The sequence below is a fragment of the Numida meleagris genome, chromosome Z (assembly GCF_002078875.1).
Source record: "Numida meleagris isolate 19003 breed g44 Domestic line chromosome Z, NumMel1.0, whole genome shotgun sequence".
In the NCBI taxonomy this organism is placed as follows: domain Eukaryota; kingdom Metazoa; phylum Chordata; class Aves; order Galliformes; family Numididae; genus Numida; species Numida meleagris.
Window position 1 is genome coordinate 34218589 of NC_034438.1, and position 25187 is coordinate 34243775.

Consider the following 25187-nt stretch of genomic DNA (forward strand, 5'->3'; position numbering starts at 1 on the left):
CAAGGCTCAGGCTTGCTTTGAAGAGAGCTTGCTGCATTTGAAGTCTGTAACAGAGCTTTTCCATCTGACACCTAATTCCAAGATGTGGGGCATGTCTGTTCTCAAGTACAGATGTTACTCTCAAATGTTGTTAAAAATGAAATTCTTTTACAATAAAAACATGGGAATTGCACAACCAAAATCCTAGCGTGATTGTCTGCATCTTTAGGAGAACATTGCCAGCTGACTGAACAGTGCAATGGCTGAACACAAAGTAACATGATTTTGTTACTCAGGTATACCGATGAAAGTGGTATTTCTTAGTGATTTTCACTTTGCCTCATGTCATTTAGAAAGCAGAGAGGAAAAGGGAATGGTTGTTTGGAGAAGCGTTGTGCACAGCCTTAGCATTACACATTTGTTGACAGTGTTTGAAAAAGAGATTTGAAGAGTTGAACTACTGGCTGGCAAGGACAGTAGGGCAACTGGCAGGACAACATGGCTAGCAGGCATGATACATGGGACACTAAAAAGATTTTTAGAACTGCATTGATGGCTAAATCATGTGAGCAACTGGCTGGCTGCTGTCAAATACCCCCTCATGCTGCATGAGGAATCTAAGTGCCATGAGAGATCTTCAGAGGAAAATCCTGTTTACATCTATGTCATACAATTAGATTGTTCAAAGAAGGGCAACAAAGCTGGTGAAGGGAGCACAAGTCTTATGGGGAGCAGCTGAGGGAAATGGGATTGTTTAATGCGAAGAAGAGAAGGCTTGGGGAGACCTTATCACTCTCTACGACTCTCTGAAAGGAGGCTGTAGCAAGGTGGGGGTTGTCTCCCAGGCAGCTGATGATAGGACAAGAGGTAACGGCCTCAAGTTGCACCTGAGGATGTTCAGATTGGATATTAGGAAGAATTTCTTCTCCAAAGCAGTGGTGAGGTATTGGAACAGGCTGCCCTGGGAGGTGGTGGAGCTACCATCCCTGGAGGTGTTCAAGAAAAGGATAGATGTGGCAGTGAGGGACATGGTTAATGAACATGGTGATGGGTTGATGGTTGGACTAGATGATCTTAGAGGTCTTTTCCAGCCTTAATGATTCTATGACTGGGAATCAGGGTTACATTTTGTACTGTTTCTTTAGGAAAACTATTCCTTCTAATTTTCCTTAAAATAAGAAGAATGCCTCTTTCATTTAAGACAAACAGTGGAGTCATAGAGACTCCGAGCTGCTGGATCCATTCTAGAATTGAACAGTTGATGTGGCTGAAACAGGAAATGCCATCTCTGCGTGTCTTCTGGGGGAGAAGACTGGGTGTTTCTGTACATAGACCAGCTTCCACTTAGGTGTGCTTCCTTTGAACAGCAACCTGACCAAGGCTGGGGTAAGCCAGAAGCCCTTGCTTCAGCTGCAGTAGTTGAGTTCCAGAGGCTTGCTCTCTTCTGCCTGCCTGCTGCATTGTCCATGACTACTGGGAGAGTGGGGACAGATGAACAGACAGGTGGACAGCTGGAATTGTGTATGTGTCAGCCACCTCTGCTTGTGGGTGTGGTACGCTGGGCCAGCTGGCATTCCATCTCCAGCCTAAGAACCTGAAAGTGTCTGTAAGACCACATTTGGAGTACCATGTCCGGTTCTGAGCTGCTCGGTTCAAGTGAGACAGGAAACTTCTTGAGAGTCCAGCTGAGGGCGACAAAGATTATTAGGAATCTGGAGCATCTGTTTTACGAGGAAAGGCTGAGAGAAATGTGTCTGCTCAGCCTGGAGAAGAGAGGGAATCTCACCACTGCTTATTAATATCCAAAGTGCAGGACGGTGCCAGGCTCTTTTCAGTGTTGTGTAGCGACAGCACAGGGGGCAATGTAGTGCACAAGAACGTGAGAAGCCAAATATTTTCACCCAAGCGTTAGAACAAATACCGTTAATGCACACAAAGGAGGGCGAGCTGGGAGCAGGCAGGAAGGGAGGCGGGCAGGCTGCGCGCTGAGGAGCGGGCTGCTCGGCGCCGACAAGGAAACAGGAAAGCGACGCCTGCGGAGCGCTCCCCGGCAGGGCCCAGGCGCCACGGCCCCGCTAGCCGGGCCGCCCCGCCACGGGGGCGGACGCTGAGGGATGTGGGAGGGCCCGCTCCGCCCCGCCCCGCCCCGCCGAGCCGCGATCGCAGGCAAGGGCGGGTGGGCGCCATGGGCGAGATGCTGTGGTGGGACCAGCTGCGGGCCGGCAGCTCCGAGGTGGACTGGTGCGAGGACAACTACACCATCGTGCCCGCCATCGCCGAGTTCTACAACACGGTGCGCGGCGGGAGGGAGGGTCTGCGGGCCGGGGACAGCTGCGCGGGCGGGTCTGGCGCCTGCCCGGGCACGGTGCCCCCGGGGCTGGGGGTGCTGAAGGGTCTCGCGGAGGGGCTCCGTCGGTGCCCTGCTGGACGTGGTACCTGGAGTGACAGCCAGCTGTGCGGTTTGATACCGCAGGCGCAAAATCGGGAGGTTTAGACAGGACTGTGAGCCACGAGTGAACAGGGTACACGTCCTGCCCGGCGCTGTCCGGCCCGCGGGCGTCCCGTGCTGGACTGCCGCAGCTGCTGTCCCGTGGCGCAGGTGTAAGTCTGCCCGACGGCGTGCAGGGCAGGGGCGGGCCACGAGCAGACACTCTCGGTATTTGGAGGCAAAACCGTGTTTTAAAGCTCTGCCTTCTCCCAGAGCCAAACTTACAGGAGCAGTTTGACAGAGGGTTGCAGGGTGCTGTCAGTGCAGTGCTGCCAGGAGGAGTCACCTCAAGAAAGGTGAAAAAAGGAAGGAGAGGGAAGAGGACTGAAGTAATTGTGACTTCCTCCAGAAGCCCTGGTTTGCACCTGACTCGTGTCATCCCGGCCCAGGAGCTGCTGGGGAGCGCTGCTGGAAGCATGTTCCCCGCAGCAAAGGTCTGGTAGGGGGAGCGCTGCTCCCAGCATCCTGTTTATTCATCTGAGGATTCGCAGTGACAAACAGGCCCAATAGGGAGTGAGGTCATACATCAGGCTTTCTGGTGATGTGCTTTACCATGTCACTAGGAGGTAGCCCTGCAAACACCATGCCTATGTTGTTGCACAGGGTTTTCTGATCTGTAGCAGGTGTGAGGTGGGGTTTCTGCTTTGTCTGACTTGCGTACTTCAAAATGGCCTTTTAATTTCTTCCCCAAATTCTGTCCTCATCTGAGCTCTCTTTCAGTCTGTGTTTCTTGACTGCTAACATCAGATGCTAGTGCTGCATTTCTGTGAAGGAAAGAAAGAGCTGTGTGGAGTGTTTATCCCTCACTGGAGTGTGTACCCAGGGATGCAGTGCAATTAGAACAAATAATTCAACTGTGTATGGTGTACATGGCTAACCTGTTGTTTTTGTTGTAGTTCAGCACCAGAGTCATCTAGGTGGTGTATTGTCTCTGTTTGAGGGTGTGTGGTGAAACAGTCTGCTTTCTTTGTTTCTGATGTCACTGTGCAAGAACCAAAAACAAAGAGAGGAAAAGGTCATGGTAAACAGTAAGTTTCTTGAAGTGATGTGTTTTGAAGCCAGCAATGCAGGGGGTTGGATATCCTTCTGACTGTGTTGAGCTGATTAGTTGTGGCAGGGAAGCTTGCAAATGCTGGGAGCTGCGGGTATGTCCGGGTGATGAACTGAGGTACCAGACAGACTAGCAGAGAGGCACAGCACCATGTTTGCCCTGAAGCCCCCTGTGTTGCAGAAGCTTCATCCAACTCAGCTAACTGTACATTGAAAACATAGGGGCTAGAGGCTGTGTTGAGGGTAGATATGCTTAGTAGTGAAGAGATTATGAGAGACTGACTTCTGTGTTTGCAACTTCTGATAATTAAGACTATTGAATTCACAGTGAATTGATGGGATCTGAGTGGCTGTGTTCCTGGAGACAGAGATTCTGACAGGGTGGTAGGAAAGATTTGGCCCTACTGTGACAGACACCGTAAGTGGACTCTGAATTTGATTCCTTCTTAGTTGTCTCTGTGCTGACACTGACTCGAAACCTTTACAAGTTTCAGGTAAGATTCGTCAGCAGACCTGAATGTGGGATCTGGGTCTTCAAGCTGTAGATTAAAACCTTGCTAATCCGCATTTTAGACTGCTACAGCTAAGATCAGAGATGTCGTTGAGATCTCATGCAATATGTAAGCAGGAAACTGGAACAGCTTATCTGAAACGTATTTAGAAAGATCCATTTAATTGTTCTTGTGGGACCCAACCTTAATGTTATGTGTAAATTTAACTTGATCTTGTTAAAAAGCAAAGCAAAGTGCTCATCAGTGCTAGGTGAGTAGAAGAATATCTGTTCGGCAGTTTTTTACAAATTAGTCACACAATTTTTTAAAAACATACATGTCCAAGATGATTTCATGTTACACACTTTAAGGAGACTAAAAATATTTCGTAACTAGGAAATTATGGGAAAACTGGCTTTTTCCTTTTTTTTTTAAATTTCTTTCTTTAATAATTAATCCTTATGCAGTGTAACCTTACTCTTGAACAAAAGCGAATACCTCTGCACACTTAAAAGAACTTACATCTTCAGAGGTATTTGCAAAAGAGAACAAATAAAAGATATTTTTTGTGTTTTACACTCCTGAAAAAACTGAAAACTCTAACATTTTTCTGTTACTAGTGAAATTGGTATTTTTCAGTTTAATGTTTTAGATTCTATTTTGCATATATTTCTTGCCAAATTTCAATTTAAAGAGAATTGCCAGTGGTTTTATTCCTTGTCTGTTCTGTAGTAGCCAGGAGGTTAGTGTTTTTAGAAGCTATCAGATTGAGAATATGCTTATACTTTGGCAACATCTTTTTTACTACTTCAGTCTTGTAGTTCATGTCTTTGTAGTTCATGCTCTTGTATAGGAGCGTTGAAGATACAAACCCTCTAATTTCACTGAAGAGTTACTCCATTTTTGCTTCCCTTTCTCACAAGATGTACTGGCTCAGTGGCTGAATGCTCAGCTGCTAGCTGAGAGACTTAGCAAATAGTAAATAACCTTTGGTAAGACCATGGGAAATACCACATACAGACTGTGTGAGCAAAGTTGTGTGGTCATGATCTGAGCTGGCCACTGACATTCCGTCTGTGTCCTGTGTCCTGTATTCCTTTCATACAAGTAAGTAGTTGGAAATTAAAATTAGTGGTCCAGAATTATTTAAAGCCAGAGGATGGACTTTTACTGATGGGCTTCTTGGCTTTTTCTGTAACTTTGAATTACCTTTTGCAAATCATAGAATCATAGAATTAGCTAGGTTGGAAAAGACCTACAAGATCACCTAGTCCAACCATCCACCTAAACCAACGCTATATCTAAACATTTCTTGAACATCTCCAGGGACGGTGAATCAACCACCTACCTGGGCAGCCCGTTCCAGCGTCTGACCACTCTTTCAGAAAAGTAGTATTTCCTAATGTGCAGCCTAAATCTCCCCTGGCGCAACTTGAAGCCATTCCCCCTCGTCCTGTCACTAGTTACAAGAGAGAAGAGGCTGACCCCCAGCTCACTACAACCTCCCTTCAGGTAGTTCCCGAAGGAAATCCTTAGTACTCCTCTTCTTTAAAGTTTTTGCACTGATCTTAAGTTTACAGACTTTTTAATTTTGCATTATCAAATCGTACAGGCCAATTGTGTATTATGTGAATATGCAACCTACTTTGTAAACCAAAGCCCAGTGGATAGGTGCCTCACTTGTTTGGGAAAAGTGGCATTAATCCTGGCAGTGTATCTAAGGGTGTGGTTCTTCCAGGGAGCCAGGCTGATAACAGGATGAAAGCCAGCAAGTCAGTCTCATGTTGATCTAGTTGACCGTGAACTTGAAACTAAGAGAATTTAAGCAGCATATTTCAGGTCATGTTCGGAGTTCTGATATGAATACAGCTTGTGGAAATTACTATGTATGGAATATAAGAAACAAAACCAAGCTTTTGCATGAAAGAGAGACAGTAGTATCATGTTTAATTCCAAACTTAATAGAAAAGAACTTCAGCATCAAAATTCTTTCAGATTTTACAGTGATATGTAATTTCCCTCTAGGCCACTTCAGTGAGTATAAATCACGGCCAAGCTCCACGTTAGTGGAGTCTTCTTGCATTTGCAGATAGTACCTTAGCATGGACAGGAGTTCAGTGCCACTAGAGCACTGCAGCAGTGCAAAACAATTTCTGTGTTATCTACTCACTGATGTAAACCTATGTTGTTGTAGATATGGCAAGTATATGTATTTCCTTTGTCACCTTGTTCCTAGGCAGAATAAGAATTTTCTAGCCTAGTTTTTGCACTGCATGATTGCTTAGTCTGATTTACTTCACTGGTCAGTTCTAGATGTAGAGATGAAAAGATTTTCTTTTACATTCCTTTTTTTTTTTTTTTTCCTTTAATGCTTTTCTTTGACATAATCTTGTCTAAAAGCTTAAAATGTTTAGAGCACTGTGGGATTCTCAGAAGACTTACTTATATTCCATCATCCCTGCTGCCTATCATTGTTTATGTTTCCAACTTGTTTTGGGATAAGGAGAGCCTTCCCACTCTCTGCTTGCAAAATAAGGCAGCAGACTACAGCTCTGGTCCGTAACTATATTCCAGATGTCCCATTACGTCTTTGCAGCACAGAGCTAGATGGATGGAATGGAAGATGTTTGCATGAGCATGGTTAGATGAATATGAAGGTTTTACATGGCTTAAGCAAATTCATCTGCCTCTTAAAATCTGCTTTAGGACATTCTCTGTAAATAACTCTTCGGTCTTTCTGTTGCACCCTCAGGGATATACTGAACTCTGACATTGCCAGGTGCCTCCTGCTATCATAGTGGTGGCAAAATTTGCTGCCTTGATGGAGTGAGGGAATTCCTTAAGTGTCCTTTTATTGCTAGTTAAGAGGTGCTTGTCTGTGGCACTGCTTATCAGTCGGGGCCCTGACGGCTTTTTCATGCCTAGTTTGTGAGTTTGATTTCCTACTTCAACTGGGAGAAAGAGACAGAGGATTCATCAGAGGACGGTTTGTGAAGGAGCTTGAGTGAAATTGGTAAGGCTCCAGCCTGATGTGCAATGGGGCTACTTTTACCACAGTCTGGAGAAGTCTGGGGGACAGGCATAGTAAGCTGGCAGTTCAAAGCTGGGCAGTGTGAGTGGCTTCTGTGAAAATGTGTGAATCTTCAAGGGGTCTGGCCTGTGATGAAATAAGCTGTAGGAACTGCTGATTGACAAAAGGATTTTGTCCCTCCTCTCATTGGTTTAGAAGGGCAGTCCAGTGGGAGCAAAGTAGAGGCCCTCTGCTGATGTTTCCCTATTGAGACTGGTCGTCACTCTGGCCCAGCTGCAAGAAGCATGGTGACTTCTCTTCGTGAGAGGCCTGGAGGCTCATGCTTTTGTCTCCAAAAACTGCCAAGAGCTTTTCTCTTTCTGTCCATCCCCTTCCTTCTCTTTGCCTTTGCTCCCCCACCATTAGGCAACCAGGTGCTCGTGGCAGTGGAATTGCTTGTGGTTATCCAACACGTAATGTACAGGCCTGGTGCACTGGGCCTTTTCATGCAGCCTTAGGACACACACTGCAGCAAATGTGAGTTTGTTAAGATTGTCTAAAGATGGTGGTACCAGTCAATACAAAAATTTCTCCCTGCTGGTTTTCTAGTGGCTGCTCTAGCTTCGTTTTAGGTAGAGAAGATACAGGATTTTACATCTCTAAAATGAGCGTGTGCTAGATCTAAGTATTTTACTGAAATGAAATATAGCCAAGAATTTTGAAAGAAATACAGCTTGTCTTTGTAGAGTCTTAGTGTGAAGGAAGGTGTCACACATAAAGTAGACGGTGCTAAGAAGCTACTGCTGTAGTTATTGTCAGTTTGGATGCCAGACTAGGAGTATATTTTGATGATTCTTGGAAATGTTGAATTAGATGTATCCATTTTAATCATTGCAACCTCTGCTCTCACTCTGTTTGTGACAGTGTGTAATGCTGGACATTTATGAAATGAGTGCCTTCTTCATATGCTGTTCCTGAATTGTTTTCCATTGGATTTTCATTAACGTCATTAAATGTCCATAAGTCTCTGAGAGGAGGAGATCTATCCCAAAGGAGTGCTGTTTTTCTGAGAGTTCTTTTATATGATCATTCTAGGGGAATGTTGCTAGACATTGTTTTGTCATGTGCCTTGGTTAGCTATGGGGAATGTGAGGAGATCAAGGCTAGGGAATTCTTCCTTGCCCTTGTCCCATTGTGAACCAGCAGTAGTGCCTGTGGCTGACCCTCAGCACACACAGCTTCTTACTGAAAGAACTGTGTGATGCTGCAGTGACAGCTCCTGCTAATTGCAGGTAAAGCATTTTCAGCATGTAACTAGAGATAGATGCTCTGCATTGTTGGTAAGCAAATGAAAAAAGGATCTTTGTTCAACACTTACATGCTATGTTAAAAAATAATGTTATCAGTGTTCTGAATTACCAGCCTTTTCACCTCCCTATAACCAGTTTTCAGTTGTACTTTGTTGCTTCTGTGATGGAGAACCAGGAAAAAAAATGAAGTGTGAGAGGATTTACAACTTAAGGCTTTCTTAACCCTAGAAAAAGTGGTTCTAACTCTTTCAGCTTAACTTTGTGTTTCAGATCTGCCAAACAATAGCAATTGTTCAGTGACCTGACTTCAGCAAAACTTAACAGCCCATCTGGTGCTTTTTCCATGCTGGATTTGACAACCACTGAGAAGACAATTCACTTGCTACAGCTCCCTGTTCCTAATCTGTTTGCTGTTGAAGGCTTCCTGAATTGCAGCAATTGGAGTATTTGTAGTCTGTTAATAAAATTCCTCTGGAAATAGACTTGAAAAGTGATATAAAGGTGTGACTAGCCACAGTTTACATTGCTTAGAGTTTTATGCTATTACTAGCTTAATGAAGTTCAGCTTAATGATGCTTTGCAAAAACTGTTCAGCTTTGGCAGAAGCTGAGAACTATATTTTATTGAGTTGTATCATTGCGTGACTTTTTGTAGACGTTTAAGCCTATAGATATTAAATGTTTATTTTCTGTCTTTGTGATACTTTTTTATTTTTATAGATAAGCAACGTCTTGTTTTTTGTTTTACCACCCATATGCATGTGCTTATTCCGTCAATATGCAACCTGCTTCAACAGCGGAATATATTTAATATGGACTCTGCTAGTTGTGGTTGGTAAGTTGATTAATCTCTGTTTGCCTGCTCATGCATGAAGTGGGAGAGGAAATCGGTTTTTCCTGCTTGTGCATAATTGTTTCAGCAGAACAAAGCAATATTGACGTCTGCAGAGGAGTTTGCTTGTACTTGATTGAAGCAAAAGCAGATGTAGTTTCTGAAAGGAAAATACCTCTTGCATTTGGAGTTTGGGGAGACTTTAACCTTAGTTCTGCTCTCTTTTTGTCCTTCCTTTGTACAAGTTCTATTATTTGTGTCCAGGCTTACTCTAGAGCAGTGCTGACTCTCCATCTTCTGATGCTGGATTAAAGATTGCTAAGAATTCTTAACAAAACTGGAGAGGATAACAGGTTTTGCTTAGTAATTAGACATTTTAATGATTGATCCACAGATTTAGCTGTATCGTAGATGGGAAATTCTTAAGCTTTTTCAATCCTAAAGGCACTGGGAACTTCTTTAATACTTACTAATATTTATTTTTTATTTTTTTTAATATGAGGTGCTGATTATTTGGCTTGCTTTTCTAGCAAAGCTGGTGTGGTTTTTTGTTTTGTTTTGTTTTCTATACCAAATTGTATTAGCCATTTGCTATGAATTCCTGATCATGAGCAGTGTGTTTCAGTATGTACAGCACTGTAACTGTTGACTGTAACTTTTGATCAACTCTTCCAGGAATTGGATCTGTTTACTTTCATGCCACCCTCAGTTTCCTGGGCCAGATGCTGGATGAGCTGGCTATTCTATGGGTTCTTATGTGTGCTCTTGCCATGTGGTTCCCTAGGAGATACCTACCAAGAGTTTTTCGGAATGACAGGTAATCATGCGACATAGTACACATACCTGTCTCGTGAAACATGTCATCTTATGTTCTTTTTGTTCAGAAGTCCTGTGTCTATGTTCCTGATAGTGGGTTTTATGCCCTGAAACTTCAAGTTTTGGGATGTGATGGTTGACTCTGAAAGTGCCTATTCTTGTTAGCTCTAGAAAGACATGAATAGTTTATGTAAGTTGCACCTAAACCAAAGTAATAGATACTCTCTTTTCCTGTTCTTTTGTATATCTGAGAGTATACATACGAGAGTGTACCTGCGGGAGTCAGCTGAATTTTTATCTGAACTTTAAGCCACAGGTTAAGTGTAGTTTTTAACTATTCAAAGACTTAAGTGTGCTGTTTGTTTAGAAGTCTCTCATTGCTGCAGCAGACTTTTCTTTATTGCAGGTTTAAAATAGAATCATAGTATCACCAAGGTTGGAAACAGCCTCAAAGATCATCCAGTCCAACCATCCACATACCACTAACATTTCCTTCTAAACTATGTCCCTTAGCACAACATCTAAATGTTTCCTCCGCGAATGAACACCTCCAGGGACAGTGACTCAACTACCTTCCTGGACAGCCCATTTCACTACCTATCCACTCTTTCAGAGAAGAATTTTTTCCTGATATCCAACATGAACCTCCACTGGTGCAACTTGAGGCCATTCCCTCTTCCCTCTAGTCCTGTCACTAGTTACACGGGAGATGAGGCCAACATCCCACCTTCCCACAATCTTAATTCAGGAAGTTGTAGGGAGCTGTAACATCTCCCCAAGCCTCCTCTTCTCCAGACTAAACAATCCCAGTTTTCTCACGCACTCCTCGTAAGACATGTGCTCGAGACCCCTCACCAGCTTTCTTACATGCTCCAGGGCCTTGATGTCTTTTTTGTAGTCTGGGGCCCAAAACTGAACACAGTTCAGTTCCACCATTGGGCCCAGCCATCCAGCTGGTCCTTTATCAAGTGAAGACTGTACCTTTCCAAGCCATGGGCTGCCAGCTTCTCTAGGAGAGTACTGTGGGAGACAGTGTCAAAGCCTTAGCTGAAGTCTAGATAGGCTATGTGTCATAAAACCATGGCACTATGTCAAGAGCCTTTCCCTCATCCACCAGGTGTATCATAGATCAGGTTGGTCAAGCAGGACCTGCCTTTCATGAACCTATGCTGGCTAGTCTTGATCCCCCAGCTTGCCCCTCACATGCCATGGGATCTCACTCAAGATGATCTGTTCCATAACCTTTCCTGGCACCAAGGTCAGGCTGATAGGCCTGTAGTTCCCCTGATCCTCTTTACAACCCTTCTTGTAGATGGGAGTCACAAGACTGAGGTCAATGGGATGAAGTTCAACAAGAAGGGCATTTTAACCAGTTTGAAGAATCTGGTTGTGATTTGTCTCCCTTACAGAGAAAGTATGCTGTAATCTTTGTGCATATTGTTCTTTTACCCTTAAAGAATCTGAGGTAATGGAGAGGTTGGAATCACAGCACCAATATTCTGCTTTCTGAAAACTGCTAAGGCTGCTGCCTCTTGCTTTCTCATGCTATTGTCTGTTTTCTTTTTTTTTTATTTCCTTGACATATACTCAGTTAGAAATTGCTTTTGTAGAGAAGGTTGTTGCCTGCATTGAGTATTCCTCAAAATAGCGTGCACTGTGAGAAGTGTATCTTGAATTATCATAGGTAGTCTGTAGTGCAATGGCTTTGTCAAGTTACTGTGAATTTAGTACTTTTTCATATTGTAATGTAGTCCTATTATAGAACACCATAAACTCGAAGAGCAAATAGATATTTTTCTGGGGTTATTTGGTAGATGACATGATTTCTAGACATTTAGTTAAAGTGGAGGGCAGTTCAGTCTCTTGAATAACTTCTCTGACTGCACATACATTATTCCTAAAAAGCCTAAAGGAACTCTTGTATGTAATCTATCACTGTATTCTGATAATTTGCTTCATAGATTTGTAGTATTAGCCATGAGATTAAGCAATATCCTTTTTAAAAGGAACAGTAACTGTTGTGTGGAGAAATCCTATTTGAACTTTGTGATAAAACTAAAGTGATGCATGTTGTTTGCCTGTTTATAATTGATCGATAAAAATACAGAGATGAGCTGAAGGATGTACCCCATCCTAATGTTTTCAGAATACTACTTCCCTGAAGATTGTCAGGGTCGTTATTTGTTAAGATCTTGATTTCTTCCTGAAGTGTACAGAAAAAAAGAATTTTAATGGACAAAAAAGCCTATCCCAGAACAGATCTGATTTATGCATAGATACATAGAGGAAGGTGATCCTCCCCCGCAACTCTGCCCTGGTGAGGCCTCATTTAGAATACTTTGTCCAGTTCTGGGTTCCCCAGTTCAAAAAAAGACAGAGATCTCCTAGAAGGAGTCCAGCCCATGATAAGGGGTCTGGAGCATCCCCCATATGGGTAAAGACAAAGTAAGCTGGGTTTGTACAGCCTAGGGAAAAGAAGACCAAGGGAGGATCTGATTAATGTTTATAAATGTCTAAATGGTGGTGGGAGGAAAATGGATGAGGCCAGGCTCTTCTTGGTGATGCGTAGCAATAGAACTAAAACTGGAACATAGGAAGTTCCATACAATCATGTGGAAGAACTTCTTTATGGTACAAGTGAAGGAGCACTGGAACAGGCTGCCCAGAGAGGTTGTGGAGTCTCCTTCTCTGGAGATATTCAAGAACCATCTGGACACCTACCTGTGCAACCTATTGTAGGGTACCTGCTTTAGCAGGAGTGTTGGACTCAATGATCTCTTGCAATCCTTTCTAACCCTGCAATTCTGTGATTCTGCGATTTGGGGATATTTATGTGTACGTATACAGACATATTTCTAAGTTTTGTTTTGCTTAACTTATTCTTCTAGAACTATATATGCCCTGTACTCTCTGCTGTTATTTTTTACATTCTTCATCCTTGTCACACTCAGATTTTGAATGTTGAAAATGTTATTTTCTACCATGACTGATTCATGGTGTCTTTAGTCACTAAGGCACTCACATAAGATCAGAACTTCCTACTTAAGTAACTTGTTGCCTTTCAGCTTTAAAAAACTTTGAAGCAAGAAGCCTATGAAATGAGCTTGGTGAAGATGATGATATTGATAATGATGGTCAGGGAATGGTGCTACACAGGTTTACTGAGGTCCTACTTGAGATTTGGAATTAAAAGAGCCATCCCTGAACATCAACTAGTTTTACAAAGTTGTAGATCAGTAGTCTGGAGGCAGCATAATGATCCTGTATCAGCCATAGTCCTGTCACAGACTAGAAATGGGTTGTTTAAAGTCCAAATTTGAAGTTTAAAAAAACAATCAATATATGTTTGTTTTAAAAGTTGTCAGACTGTCCATTTGTGCCCAACTATGATTTTATTTATGCTAAGAACATACCAAACAGACTGTAACATGCCTCTAAAAGCTGGGACACTAACAAAAAATATCCTAAAAATGCATGTTAAAAGCAGGAAGAATCATGACACAAAGGTGCTTTGAGGGAGTGTGCTGGATACAGAGATGATCTTGTTCTTGACTTCTTGTGGGAGAGGGAAAATTGGAGCAGGATCTTAAGATTTTGAAACCAGTGATCAGTGTGGGTCAATGTATGCACACGCACAGATGTATGCGTATGTATACATCTGCTTTGGAAAACTGTAGCTCAGGAAAGATCTAGCTACATGATTAACTCTGTATGCAAACACAAGTCAGTGCAGGATCTACATCCATTTTGTGCATATTATCATTGCACCTCCTGCCCACACCTGAAAAAAAGTAAGTTTTTTTAAGCTATTAAAATCATGTTAAGATTTCTGTCTTTACTAATTAAAAGGTTTAAATTAAAACCACTTCTCCTCTTCACAAAAAAACTTTCAGGAGCCGGTTTAAAGCTGCCGTTGGTGTCCTGTCTGGGTTTACTACCTGCCTTGCCTTCATTAAACCTGCCATCAACAACATCTCGCTAATGACTCTGGGTGTTCCTTGCACAGCCTTACTCATTGCTGAATTGAAGAGGTGAGTACATTTCTGATGAATGTGGTGTTGCCTTTGGAGATCCTAAGGCTACCATATGATGATACAGTAGATCTAGCTTCAGTGCTTGCGATAGCAGATCAGATATGCTTCTTGCTTGTACAGATCTGGTGTAAGCTTGCTCTGTCAGTTCAGACATTTTTGGCAAAGATTTTTTTTTCCCCAGGCAATTATACTAGATCAGATGTTGTTTGTCTTCTTGCAGCATGTCTCTTTCCTCAACCTGATATAACTCAAATTTATTTATTGTGGAGTTTTGGCAAGTTTCACTCCAGTTTTTCTGCTGCATAGTCTGCATGGGCGTGAGGTGATCATATGATCAGAGTCTGGGTACTGCAGGGGGCAAGGCCCAAGCATGCATGGAAGATGTGCCAGCTCTCAGGGCTTACTGTCAGTCTTACATCACACAGATAACATGATAGATTCAGAATAAGGTTAATCACTAGGTTACAGAGGATAGCTTTCAGTCAGGGCCTTAGAAATTATAAAACCAGAATGCAGGTAGAAAACAATCTGAGATTGGTTTTAACATTTTAAAGAGTCCTACCATGACCATAAACTGTGAAGAGTCTCTTTTTTTGCATCTCCTCACCAAGGCAGAAAGGGCCAGGCAAGTATCAGCATATAAACTACTTCTGCTCTCTTCTCCAGTGTCTGAGAAGGATTTTATAACTTACGTTGCCTTTTACACTGCATTTGTAAATGTCCATCAAAATAAAGAAGAGTAGGACAAAATGCCTGCATTCTAGCTGCTTCTGATAGTGAGATTCTCCTGTTTCCCACCTAATCCTGTTCTGCTGTTACTTTCCTATGCAGTGTAAGCCTCTGCTAACCATGTTCTGTATAAGTGTTCTTGTGTCTTTTCTCTTTAGATGTTCTGCTAAGCATCAGCTGTTTCTGTTGTCAGAGAAATTTGGGAAGCAGCATGGAAGTTACATGTAGAGAAGAAAGCTGCTAGTGGATATGTCTCATTTTTAAGAAAGCACTGGGGAACCACTGACAGGGCAAAGGGAGACTTGATCATGCCACTGAACAATTATTTGCACAGCATATGATTTTTTTTTATGTAAATGTAAAAGGCAGGTAATTATAGATTTCATTTTAAGCTATGCTGATCCCTGATAAATTTAAATTAGAAATGGGATCATTCCATCTCTTTGCTGAAGAAAAAACAATTCAGACGTTATTTAAAACCTCTCGATTCTCCTTTTCTCCACTTCTGCAGTCATTAAGGGGCTACATGGCTGAGGCCTGGCAGTCTTCTGTGTATCTGAGTCTGAGAAAAAAATACTTTGGGAAGGAAGGAGAATAAGTTGCTGAAGTAGAAACTCTTACTTCAGAGACATTTATTCTGTTCCGTGCTTAAGTTAGTGTTTTGATGTAGTACATCGTAGTTACTCCCTTTCTAGGCTGTTATAAATCTTGTACTGAATTCAGGCAAATCAGAAACACTTTGTTTTCAAGTGAGAATTTACTGCCACTCATTCATCCCTGGTGAGGAGAGACTATTTGTGCAAAAGAGCTTTATGCTCTTAAATGCAGAACTAGTGGAGTAGAGTGCTAAGGACATGCTGTGGATGTAAGGTGATCAAAAGAGCAAAAGGTAGTTAAATGCATACTCGCTCCTGAAAGACAAGACATTATAATTTTTTTTTCTTATTTCTGTTCAAACAAATCCCTTTGTGTGTCTCATAGGGATGCAATCAGGTAGAAAGTGGCTGTGGATTATGTTGCTTGCTGGTCCAAGCGAAATAACAATGGAAATTATAGCATCATCAAATTAGTATGATTTAGTGGGTCCTCTTCACGCCAGTAACTATTTCCCTGAGTAGATAGGTGGTAGAATATTCTTGCTCAGTTGACATCTGTGTCTTGAGCAGTGAAGACTCATACTGCCTTCAGGTATGTCTGTGCATATTTGATTTTGCTGTTAGCAGTCTGATTGTGGAGAAGCTGTATTTCATTGCTGCAGCTTGCTCGTGTCCCTTTTTCCTTTGACAAAAAGGCTAAACTACTTAAAAGTTTAAAACTAGGATGTAAAGGCAGTTATCTGTGTCAAAGTCAAGTTACTAATCAACATCTGGCAACCATGCTGAAGAAAAGTTGATATGTTTTGTTAAGGGTGCCATGACACTGGAAGATAATACTGTTGGAAGTGTGCACCAGCCCAGTCTCTCATACTGCAGATGTCTGGGGTACCCCAGTGTTTGAAGCAACTGTGCAGGTTACTTGTCCTCTCCTCCTGGTTTTAAAACTACTCAGATATTGACAGGCATGGTCACTCACTGACTGAAGGAGCTGTCTGTTTGAGTTCATGCCTCTTATTTTAAATGGAATGCAGTTGCACATATTTATTTACATTCTTCAGACAGGTCCAGGAAAGGCTCCATATTCTCTGTACACATAACCTTTGCTCAGTCAGAATGCACAGTTACTCAGTGTAGCAGTCTAGTCTTACCTGTTGAATGGGAGGAGGGTTTACCAATATGGTTTTTGTTCTAAAACTGTCAAACTGTATTTTTCTCACTGGCTTGTTTCACAAGAGAAAGAATTCTTGTAGCTGTGCTCTAGAAGTCGTTAGGCAACTCAGTAATCTCCTTAGCCTTTTCTTCATGCTTTTTATAGCCTCTTAAAGGCCATTTGTTTGTCAAATGAACTGGAGAATTCGAGCCAAATGAAAAAGCCATTTTGGTTCATACGCTATGTGGAATATTGATTTTTGTGGAAGTCATGTAGGTGTCTTTGTCATGGAAGCAGATATTGTGATACCTATTTGTGGAGGAGAACAGAGTGGTTGAAGCTTTTTTTTTTTTTTGATTAAAGATGAGTGTGATGGTTTTGACTGTGACATTATTTATAGATGACTTAAAAAAAGAAAGCCTGACCCTAAAGCGAATTTGTGCAAAGGACACTGGACAAAATTCTTTTCCAACAAGATTAAGCAGTATGTAGCTTTTCTGACATTAATCCAGTAGATACAGAGGTGCCTCCTACCCAGTCTTAGGAGTTTCTTAATCCCAAATGCCTCTAAAATGTCAATTGAAATATTCAAGATTAAAAAAAACCTAACAGATTTGTGGAGAAAGCTGTGCAATTTGCTTAGCTTGCAATACAACAGTGCCAGGCAGACTGCTGGTCCTGCAGTGTACTCAGAAAAGTGTGTCTGTACAGAGTACTTCGTGTTTTGATTTTCAGTTTTTCTGAATGCCTAACTGGACTCCTTTAGCAAAGCTTTAGTAGCAGCTGCAGTTCTGCTTTTCCTCCACAGAGGGGCAGGAGGCATTATCGCTGGGTGCTAAGTGCTTAAGAGAGTCTAACACATGAGGAAGGATGTAATGAAAAGTTTTAGCTTGAAGACAGAGTTGGCATTGCTACTTTACTGACATTGGATGCTAAGTAGCCTGTAGCTTGTAGGCTTAGTGCAGCCATGGAGATAATATCAGCTAATACTGGGAAAAAAACAGAACTCTGTAATGTGTCAAACCAGAATGATGGATCTCAGACTGACGAATGTTGGATGTGGAAGGAGAAAGGACCAGAGAACATTTTGGTCTGTGCTGCACTGTGTTATGAGAGCACTTCATTATTCAATTAGCAAGGACAGTTGTGACTGTAGATAGACAGAGGATCAGGGATCATAAATAATACAGCAGAGCACAGAGTAAATAAGTGGTTACTTATGCCTACTCACTCCTCCAGGGATAAACATCGTGATTGCTTCTGAGTGTCACAAGGCCAAGTGTCCCTTTATGGGATCAGTTTGTCAAACTTTTCTCACCTTCCAGATGAGGTACGTCAGAATTAATTGTGTAGGGGAAGTCTGGTGATTCAGTGTCAAGTCTGCTCAGATGGCTGGACTGCAGTCTGCAAAGCAGAGAGGAAGGTTGACCGTTGATCTGCAGGAGGGGAAGAGGCATAGAAACAATCTCAGTAACTTTCCGGAAGAGGTGTAAGAAGGTGTGGATTACAGGAGTTCCTCTTGAGGACCTTGGGACAGAGGATGGAACTGTGGGGCACTTCCCTTTGGTTTATTTTCCTAGTAAAATGCAGAAGAATGTAGTGGCCAGTGTCTCCCTATGAAGGCTGAGTATTCCCTTGTTGTACCGGCTGGACAATTGGCTCACTGATTTACTGTTGAGAGCTAGCTAAAACAAGTAACTTTAACAAATTACCTTGTCATCTCGTTAGTTGATTTGGAGCAGATGCATCACTGGCATGAGAATGACTCTTCACTGAAGCACGAGTTATCTAGTAGCACTTCAAATTCTTGAGAAGAACACTAAGAGTTTAACAATTAATTAAAAAAAAAAAGCATGGGGAAAAATCCCATATAATAGCTTTGTTCTTGCAGAAGGCAGGGAAACAGAGACACACCTTCCTTGGCCACATAGGGCTAGCCATGTTTCATGCTAGCTTTGCATCACAGGTGTCAGTAACAGCAGAGCTGCATCTGGCGGTACAAAGAGACCTAATCTCAATATAGCAAGTGTGGGTAGAGAGTAAGCTATTAACTTCAGTAACCTTTTGGAACTGGAAGAGTATATTGATGCCTCCTTTCTCTTTTCTTGTTTTAGTCTTTTGAGCAAAGCTGCAGTTCTTAGTGCAATTCCAAAATGTGGAAAATAACAAAGCATCATATAGGGGAATAAAACTGAGCTTTTGAGTAGACCTGCAACGCAGGTAGTGCTATGCATATACTCTTGCATCTCTTATTATATTTGGTGATGATCACCTGCAGGCCACACTGCATGTGATCACAGCAAATGTTTTCTCTACATTGTACCTCTATGTTAACAAGTATGGTTTCTTGCGGAGGGAGGGAATTGCAGCTTAGTCAGTGTGAAGAATTCTGTGTGAGATGCGCATGCCCACACCATCTGCTGAAGCATACACATGTCTTTGCTCCTATGCCTCAGTAGTTCTCCGGAACTGCAATATCATAGGGGAAAAAATCAACCAACTAATAAAAAAAAACATTACCCAGTTCCTCTTTATTACCAATCTTCATATAGTCACAATTCAACGGAAGATAGAATGTGAATAAAATTGGGTGCTTGCTGAGTGGCTAGTTGTTACTGACAAGATGTTTGACTAATTACTTAGTGCTTCAGTGTTTGCCCGTGATTTCCATCTTGATAATTAAGATAATGCCCAAAACACAGCTACTAATTGAGAGGTTTGTTTTGTGACCTCACCAGTGCCTTACATCAGAGTCATATTTCTTGCAAGTAAAGCTCCACCATTCAGGACATCTACAGTGGAGGCATTTTAAAGATGTACCTAGCTTTATTTTATTTTTATTTTTTATATATATTTATTTAATTTTTTAATCATATTTCTGGAACACTTAAAGCCAAGCAGGTATCAAGCAAATATTGTTTTGTTTTACAGTAGCTTCTTTGCATTTTTCTCCTCAGGTGTGAAAACCTGCGTGTGTACAAACTCGGTCTGTTTTCAGGTCTTTGGTGGATGCTAGCACTTTTCTGCTGGATCAGTGACAAAGCTTTTTGTGAGATCTGGTCATCATTTAACTTCCCCTATTTGCACTGTGTTTGGTAAGTGTTGTGCATAAACTCCACAGTTTGATTCGAAGGTGCCAGGTCCTCACCGCAGTACCATTCTGTGCTGTGTCCATAGGCTGCTGATGGCTATTTCTAGTTAGTGCTAAATGGATTTACTGATCAGATTGTAAGCCAGGAGCAAGTCTCACGCTATCCAAGGTGGCAGATTTAGAAGGCTCTTTGTCCTGATCACATTCTTCAGACACTAAGTTGATTAATTGCAACTGAATTTCCTGCCCCTGCTGGCTGCTAAAAATCCAGAAGCACTGCTCAACTGAAGCAATGACCATAAAGGCTCAAACATCCACTGTTAACAGCTGAGGATGAAGTGGGAGCAGTGAACAGCTTTGATACGTTTTCTTTTTTATCACACAGCAAATTGTGACCTCTTATCCAAAGTGCTGTGACTCATCATTTCTAAACAACTCTGTACGATGGAAAGAGACCAAAAAGCTGCAGACAGTTTATGCAGAGGATGAGCTCCAGTTTTGTAGTTTTATGTATTCTCTGTATTCTTTGCCTATTGGCAGGGGGCGTATAGTAGCACTGTTGGGGACTAGGGAAAGAAGGAGAGTGATGGACTGATTTTAAACCATGCTGATGTATTTGATAACCTGAAGTCATGTTACTGAATTTTTCTTTTTCTTGGGGGGGGGTTGTTGGTCTATTCTCAGGCACATTTTGATTTGCCTTGCGGCTTACCTAGGCTGTGTCTGTTTCGCTTACTTCGATGCTGCCTCCGAGATCCCTGAGCAGGGCCCTGTCATAAAGTTCTGGCCAAGTGAGAGATGGGCATTCATTGGCGTTCCCTACGTCACCCTCCTCTGCGCACACAAGAAATCACCGGTGAAGATCACATGAAGTTAGCCATGGAGTGGGATGGATTTTCAACTTTCATTCTAGCACAGACAGTATCTAAAATAACGATAAACGAATTGGGTAGTATTTTATCTTCTTAAGATAAGCAGCCTTCCCGGTGTCATAGGAACAGGTGGCAGCTGTGTTTGTTCTTTTTCTTTCCAGAGAAAAGAGAGGAGACAGGAACGTGAAAGCTCTTGAACTATTTTCTCTGGTTGGCTGTATTTTGCACTTTTAAAAAAAAATGTAGCATTTCACTTGATAAAGTTATTTCCAAGTATCAGTGACAAGAAATGGTTCTCCTGCAGTAAATCACTTTTGATGCTTGGTTCACCTTTGTTGACCTCTGTCTTGAGGCATTCTTTATAAATGAAACTTGTCAGAGAGACCTACTTCCCGTTTTTGTGTCCTTCTTAGCTCTGATGTAGATATAATTGCACATTGGCCACAAGGGCATGCTCATGTTCTCCCATCCTGGAGTGTAACACAGGGAGGCTGGATGTGCATCAAAAGAGCATTTGATTGTTTCCCCAGGTGCAGCAGGAGACCAGTGCAAAGTGATTATCCCTGGATATCTGGATCAAGGCAATTAGAAAGTGTAGATGTGGAAATAGTTGACAGAAGATCCAGTCCCTAAAACTAAATAGGAATTCAGGGGTTTTGAATGTTTCTGTATTTCCACTGGTTCATGGACATTTATATGCTGTGCATTTTCGTCTTACAGAAATGTTGTGGAAATCCTTCTCTACCTCTGCCAGACATGTTTGGTATTGAATTTGTTATTGAAGCTTACACAGAAGTGTGAGATTGAACTTCTGTCAGAGCACAGATCAGCATAGACTGACATTGTGGTTAAATTGCTAAGACTCCTAGGGTATCTAGCTGTATATCTAATTTGACAGTTAACTTCTCAGCAAAGCTTTGCAAAGTGATGTGAACAATAGTCCAGTGCTTTGCTGATGATATTTAGGAAAAAACAGGTGGTGTAGGTAACTGCTTAAAAACAAAGATAAAAGATGTATTTCAGTAATCAATGAAATGTGACATTCAGTCTTGCAGTCTTAGAAAGGAATAGTAGATTCAAGTTTTCTGTTAGTTTTCAGCTTGTTTTGTAAGGGATGCAGCTAGTTTAAAGTTTTACATTAGGATTGAATTTCAGGAGTGGCTATGGTTCTTGCAAGCTATTAATGCTAGGTCTGATAACAAAACAGTGCAAAGTACAGGTAAGTTTTTTTAAATATTAGTTACGACTGCTGCAGTCTTGGAGAAAATGGGGTCTACTTACAATCTACCAAATACCAGAACTATGGGTAGGTTAAGGATTTAGATCTGTGTTTTTAGTAAAGTGATATTTCCTTTTTGAATACTAGACCAAGAAGTAACATCTCCTCTGTGCTTTGCTACTGAGTCTCATGTACTTATTTTTTATGAATATGAGTATGTACTCTGTACAGCATCATCTTTAGGAGAATGGCTTTTAACAGGAACTTTGAGGTGGATTAGCTTTCAAGCACTGTAAAACCTTTCAAGTAACCTTATATTCAAATTTATGCTGAGAAAATGGAAGCTGAGGTGTGTGCTATTACCCTTAAAGCAAAGTTGTTAGTAGGGGATATAACTTCTTGAGAACTTTGAGGTGGGTAAGTAGCCTACTGTCAGATTGATTAATGGATCACAAAAGCAGCCAATTTGTTTACTTCATTGCAGCAATGAATATTTATGCCACTTGCTAGTTTGTTGGACAGAAATGTGGTTTTGGGCACATATTTTTGTATGAAACTTGTTTGTAACTATATACACGGTAATCTTCGGTACTCGTTGAAACCCAGCTGCTTTTTCCATTTTTCTTCTTCTCTCCTTGAATATGAAATGGTCAGTTTTAACCAATTTTTAGGTATTAATCTTGTGATTAGATCCTTATACTGATAGGCATACTGGCTGGAACCCAGCTAAGGTTGCTGTTTTCAGATAAAGCCCTACTTTGAGTAAGATTTCTTCAATATTGCTTACTAAATTATTATAATAAATAAGTTATTTTCAGTATTGCTTGGGGAATTAGTAACTGCAAACATATGTACTGTTCAGAATAACTCGAGTCTTACTACTTAATATTCTGTTGGAAAGAAAACTGTGACTTAGAGGGCTCTAACCATCCTGCAGACAGCTGCCGTCTTCTGCCCTACAAAGTCTGACTGCTCACAAAGAAATGATTTCATAATTTAAAAAATGGATGTAGGGCAATCAGCTATTGCAGAAGTGGATAAATGCAGATATAGACCAGAATAATCTCTGATTTATTTATCTAATAACCTTTAAGCCACGTGTATTTCGTAAGAGATACTGTGAACAAATATTACTATCCACTGTACGAAGCTACATTGTAGAACTGATTGGGAGTATTCCAGTTATAAGGGCACACCATCCTTCTTAGATGTAGTTATTGCACTTCACCTTAAATTAATGTTAACCTATATTCCAACAAAAGCCACATTTATTTCAAAAATGAAAAAAAAATGCAGTTTTTCCAGATTCACAGCTTCACAGGTTATACTTTGAACTAAGGCTCCAGTTTAGAATAACATCGGTACAGAAAGAAATATGCAGTTGGCACACTAAGGGGTTTGTACACTGCCCTTATCAAAAAGATGAGTAGAAGTGTGCACAAGTAGGCCTGTTGTCCTGGAGTATGAAGTGATGGTTTTAAAAATCCTGGAATGCTTCCTTCCTTTGCTGGCAGGAAGTTACTGGGTTTCTAGACTTCAGTTTCAGTTAGCATTCTAGTTTAACTAGTGGAACACGATAGCGTGTTGAGCATAATGTGGATTCTTTATAGATAGATCTTGGTATGTGAGGCGCATCATTCTCTGATTTAAACTTCAAGAATATTTAAGAAAGGATGTTTAGATCTCAGTCTTGACAAGCACTTGCCCAATTCACAGTCATTACAAATTCAGTTAATAGTGTGTAATGGATTGTTTTGTTTTACATCTCAGTTGAAGTCTGTATACTGAGTATTTGTGGAAAGCATGTAATACTTTGCAACATTAAATTGCCTTCAGAATAAATACTGTTTGCCTTTTCATGCTTCGTTTTTGTGGAGAGGAGTACAGCTGCCGTATAATGCTTTGAAGAAGGACAGTCTGTGATGAGGTTAATTTATTTCTCAGACATGTAGGAGCAGTTTGGAATCTTAGAGGGGGAGAGACATTGCATTAAGTACAAGACCTGCAACTGTTTTGTTGGTTTTTTTTTACAGTCTAAGTAGAACAAATATTTGATTCATTTGCAAGCATGTGAATTAACACAGACAAGCAGTAAGAAACACCTGAAAGCAAGTGGTCTGTATTCCCACAAATCCAGAAAACTGGTTCTGAGTGAGTATGTCTGGGAGAACAAAGTGCACGTCCTCTATATTTATTATCTTATGTTCCCACCTTAGGGAAATAATTGGTGTGAGTAGCCTTCCACCTTCACCTCCCCTTGTACTTCAGTTTTGTCACTGTTTCTCTCACTCCACAGAAAATAATCAAATCATAGAATGGTGTAGGTTGGAAGAGACCTTAAAGATCATCTAGTTCCAGTCCCCATGCCTTATATGAAACATTTCTGGATTCCCATATGCCAGTGTTGGGCTTGAAAGCATTGTGTGAAAGTATAGCTATAATTCAAGATATCACTTACTCAGAGTTAATATTTGTAGTTGGCAAGATGTCACAAACAGATGGATTGTTCTGTCACTCAGCCTGCTTTGTGTGAAGATTACTGACATTGTTTCCCATGGAAGGAAGGGGAACGTGATTATAATACTGCATTTCTCTAATAAATTCAGAGCTCCTTGCTCATTTTAACCAAATATGACAGAAACAAGAGCCTTAGAGATAATTTCCCACACACTGTAAAAAATTGTCAAGTAGAGTTGTCATTCCTATGAGACAAGCTGCCACACGAACCTTGCTATTAAAAACCAGAAACCTACTGAGGAGAGAAACCAAAGAGATGCTCAAGTTCTGGATGGGCTTTAATTGCAGCTCATACCAGCTACAGCATCTGGAAGCAGCTGTGCATGGACCAGTGCTGTAGGAAGGAATTTCATAGGGTTGTGTTCCAGGGATGACAAAACTACTGCTTCATAACATGTGGAAACCTCTTGTTTTTTTCCAAACTTAAGTTGCAGAAGTTCAGATACGTCCCAAAAAAAGGCAGCTGAAAGTCTCAGATCACCGTGCACCCTTTTGGCTGTCAGTTAAACACAGTGTCACCTGAGAAAGATGGAAATTTGAACGAGGTGACTTCTGTGCCAGCAGACTCAGGAATGATTAAAAAAAAGTGTTTGCAAACTCCCAGCATATAGCAAGGAGGTAAGTAGGAGTTTGTCAGGAGTAAATTGTGTCTTCATAATTTAGTTTTCTTCAGCAAGAGGGTATTTGCAGTCCCTGTGGCTACAGAAGAGATGGTATTGTGTTATGCTTTTGAGACTGATGAAATTTCTAGCACTGCTTGACAGGACATTATTATAAAAGTGCTAGAAAACCTGGGTTTGATGAAAATTCTATGGATTAGTGTGAAATTGAATCGCTGCTTCTGGGCTGTTCTCAGTGGTCTATTATCAAACTAGAAAAAGGTATCAAGTGGAGTTCAGCAGGATCTCCTGGGTCAGCTTTCATTTAGTTGTTCAGTACTATGCCTGGGGAAGGTACTGACAAAGTAAAGTCAGGGAAGGTCCTCAAATACCTGAAAAACAGAT

General features: G+C 41.4%; 1 protein-coding gene across 3 annotated transcripts; it reads left to right on the forward strand.

Annotated features, from left to right (window-relative positions):
* Positions 1229-23523, forward strand: ACER2 (alkaline ceramidase 2). Of its 3 annotated transcripts, XM_021381138.1 has the most exons (7): positions 2137-2272; positions 8599-8829; positions 9048-9162; positions 9835-9976; positions 13869-14006; positions 19442-19579; positions 20260-23523. In XM_021381138.1, the coding sequence occupies exons 3-7, from the start codon at positions 9087-9089 to the stop codon at positions 20444-20446; spliced, it is 681 nt and encodes a 226-aa protein (XP_021236813.1). In that variant the 5' UTR covers positions 2137-2272; positions 8599-8829; positions 9048-9086; the 3' UTR covers positions 20447-23523. The 3 variants fall into 3 exon arrangements, with proteins under 3 accessions (XP_021236814.1, XP_021236812.1, XP_021236813.1); XM_021381139.1 differs by lacking the exons at positions 2137-2272; positions 8599-8829 and adding an exon at positions 1229-1365; XM_021381137.1 differs by lacking the exon at positions 8599-8829 and having other exon boundaries at positions 2060-2272.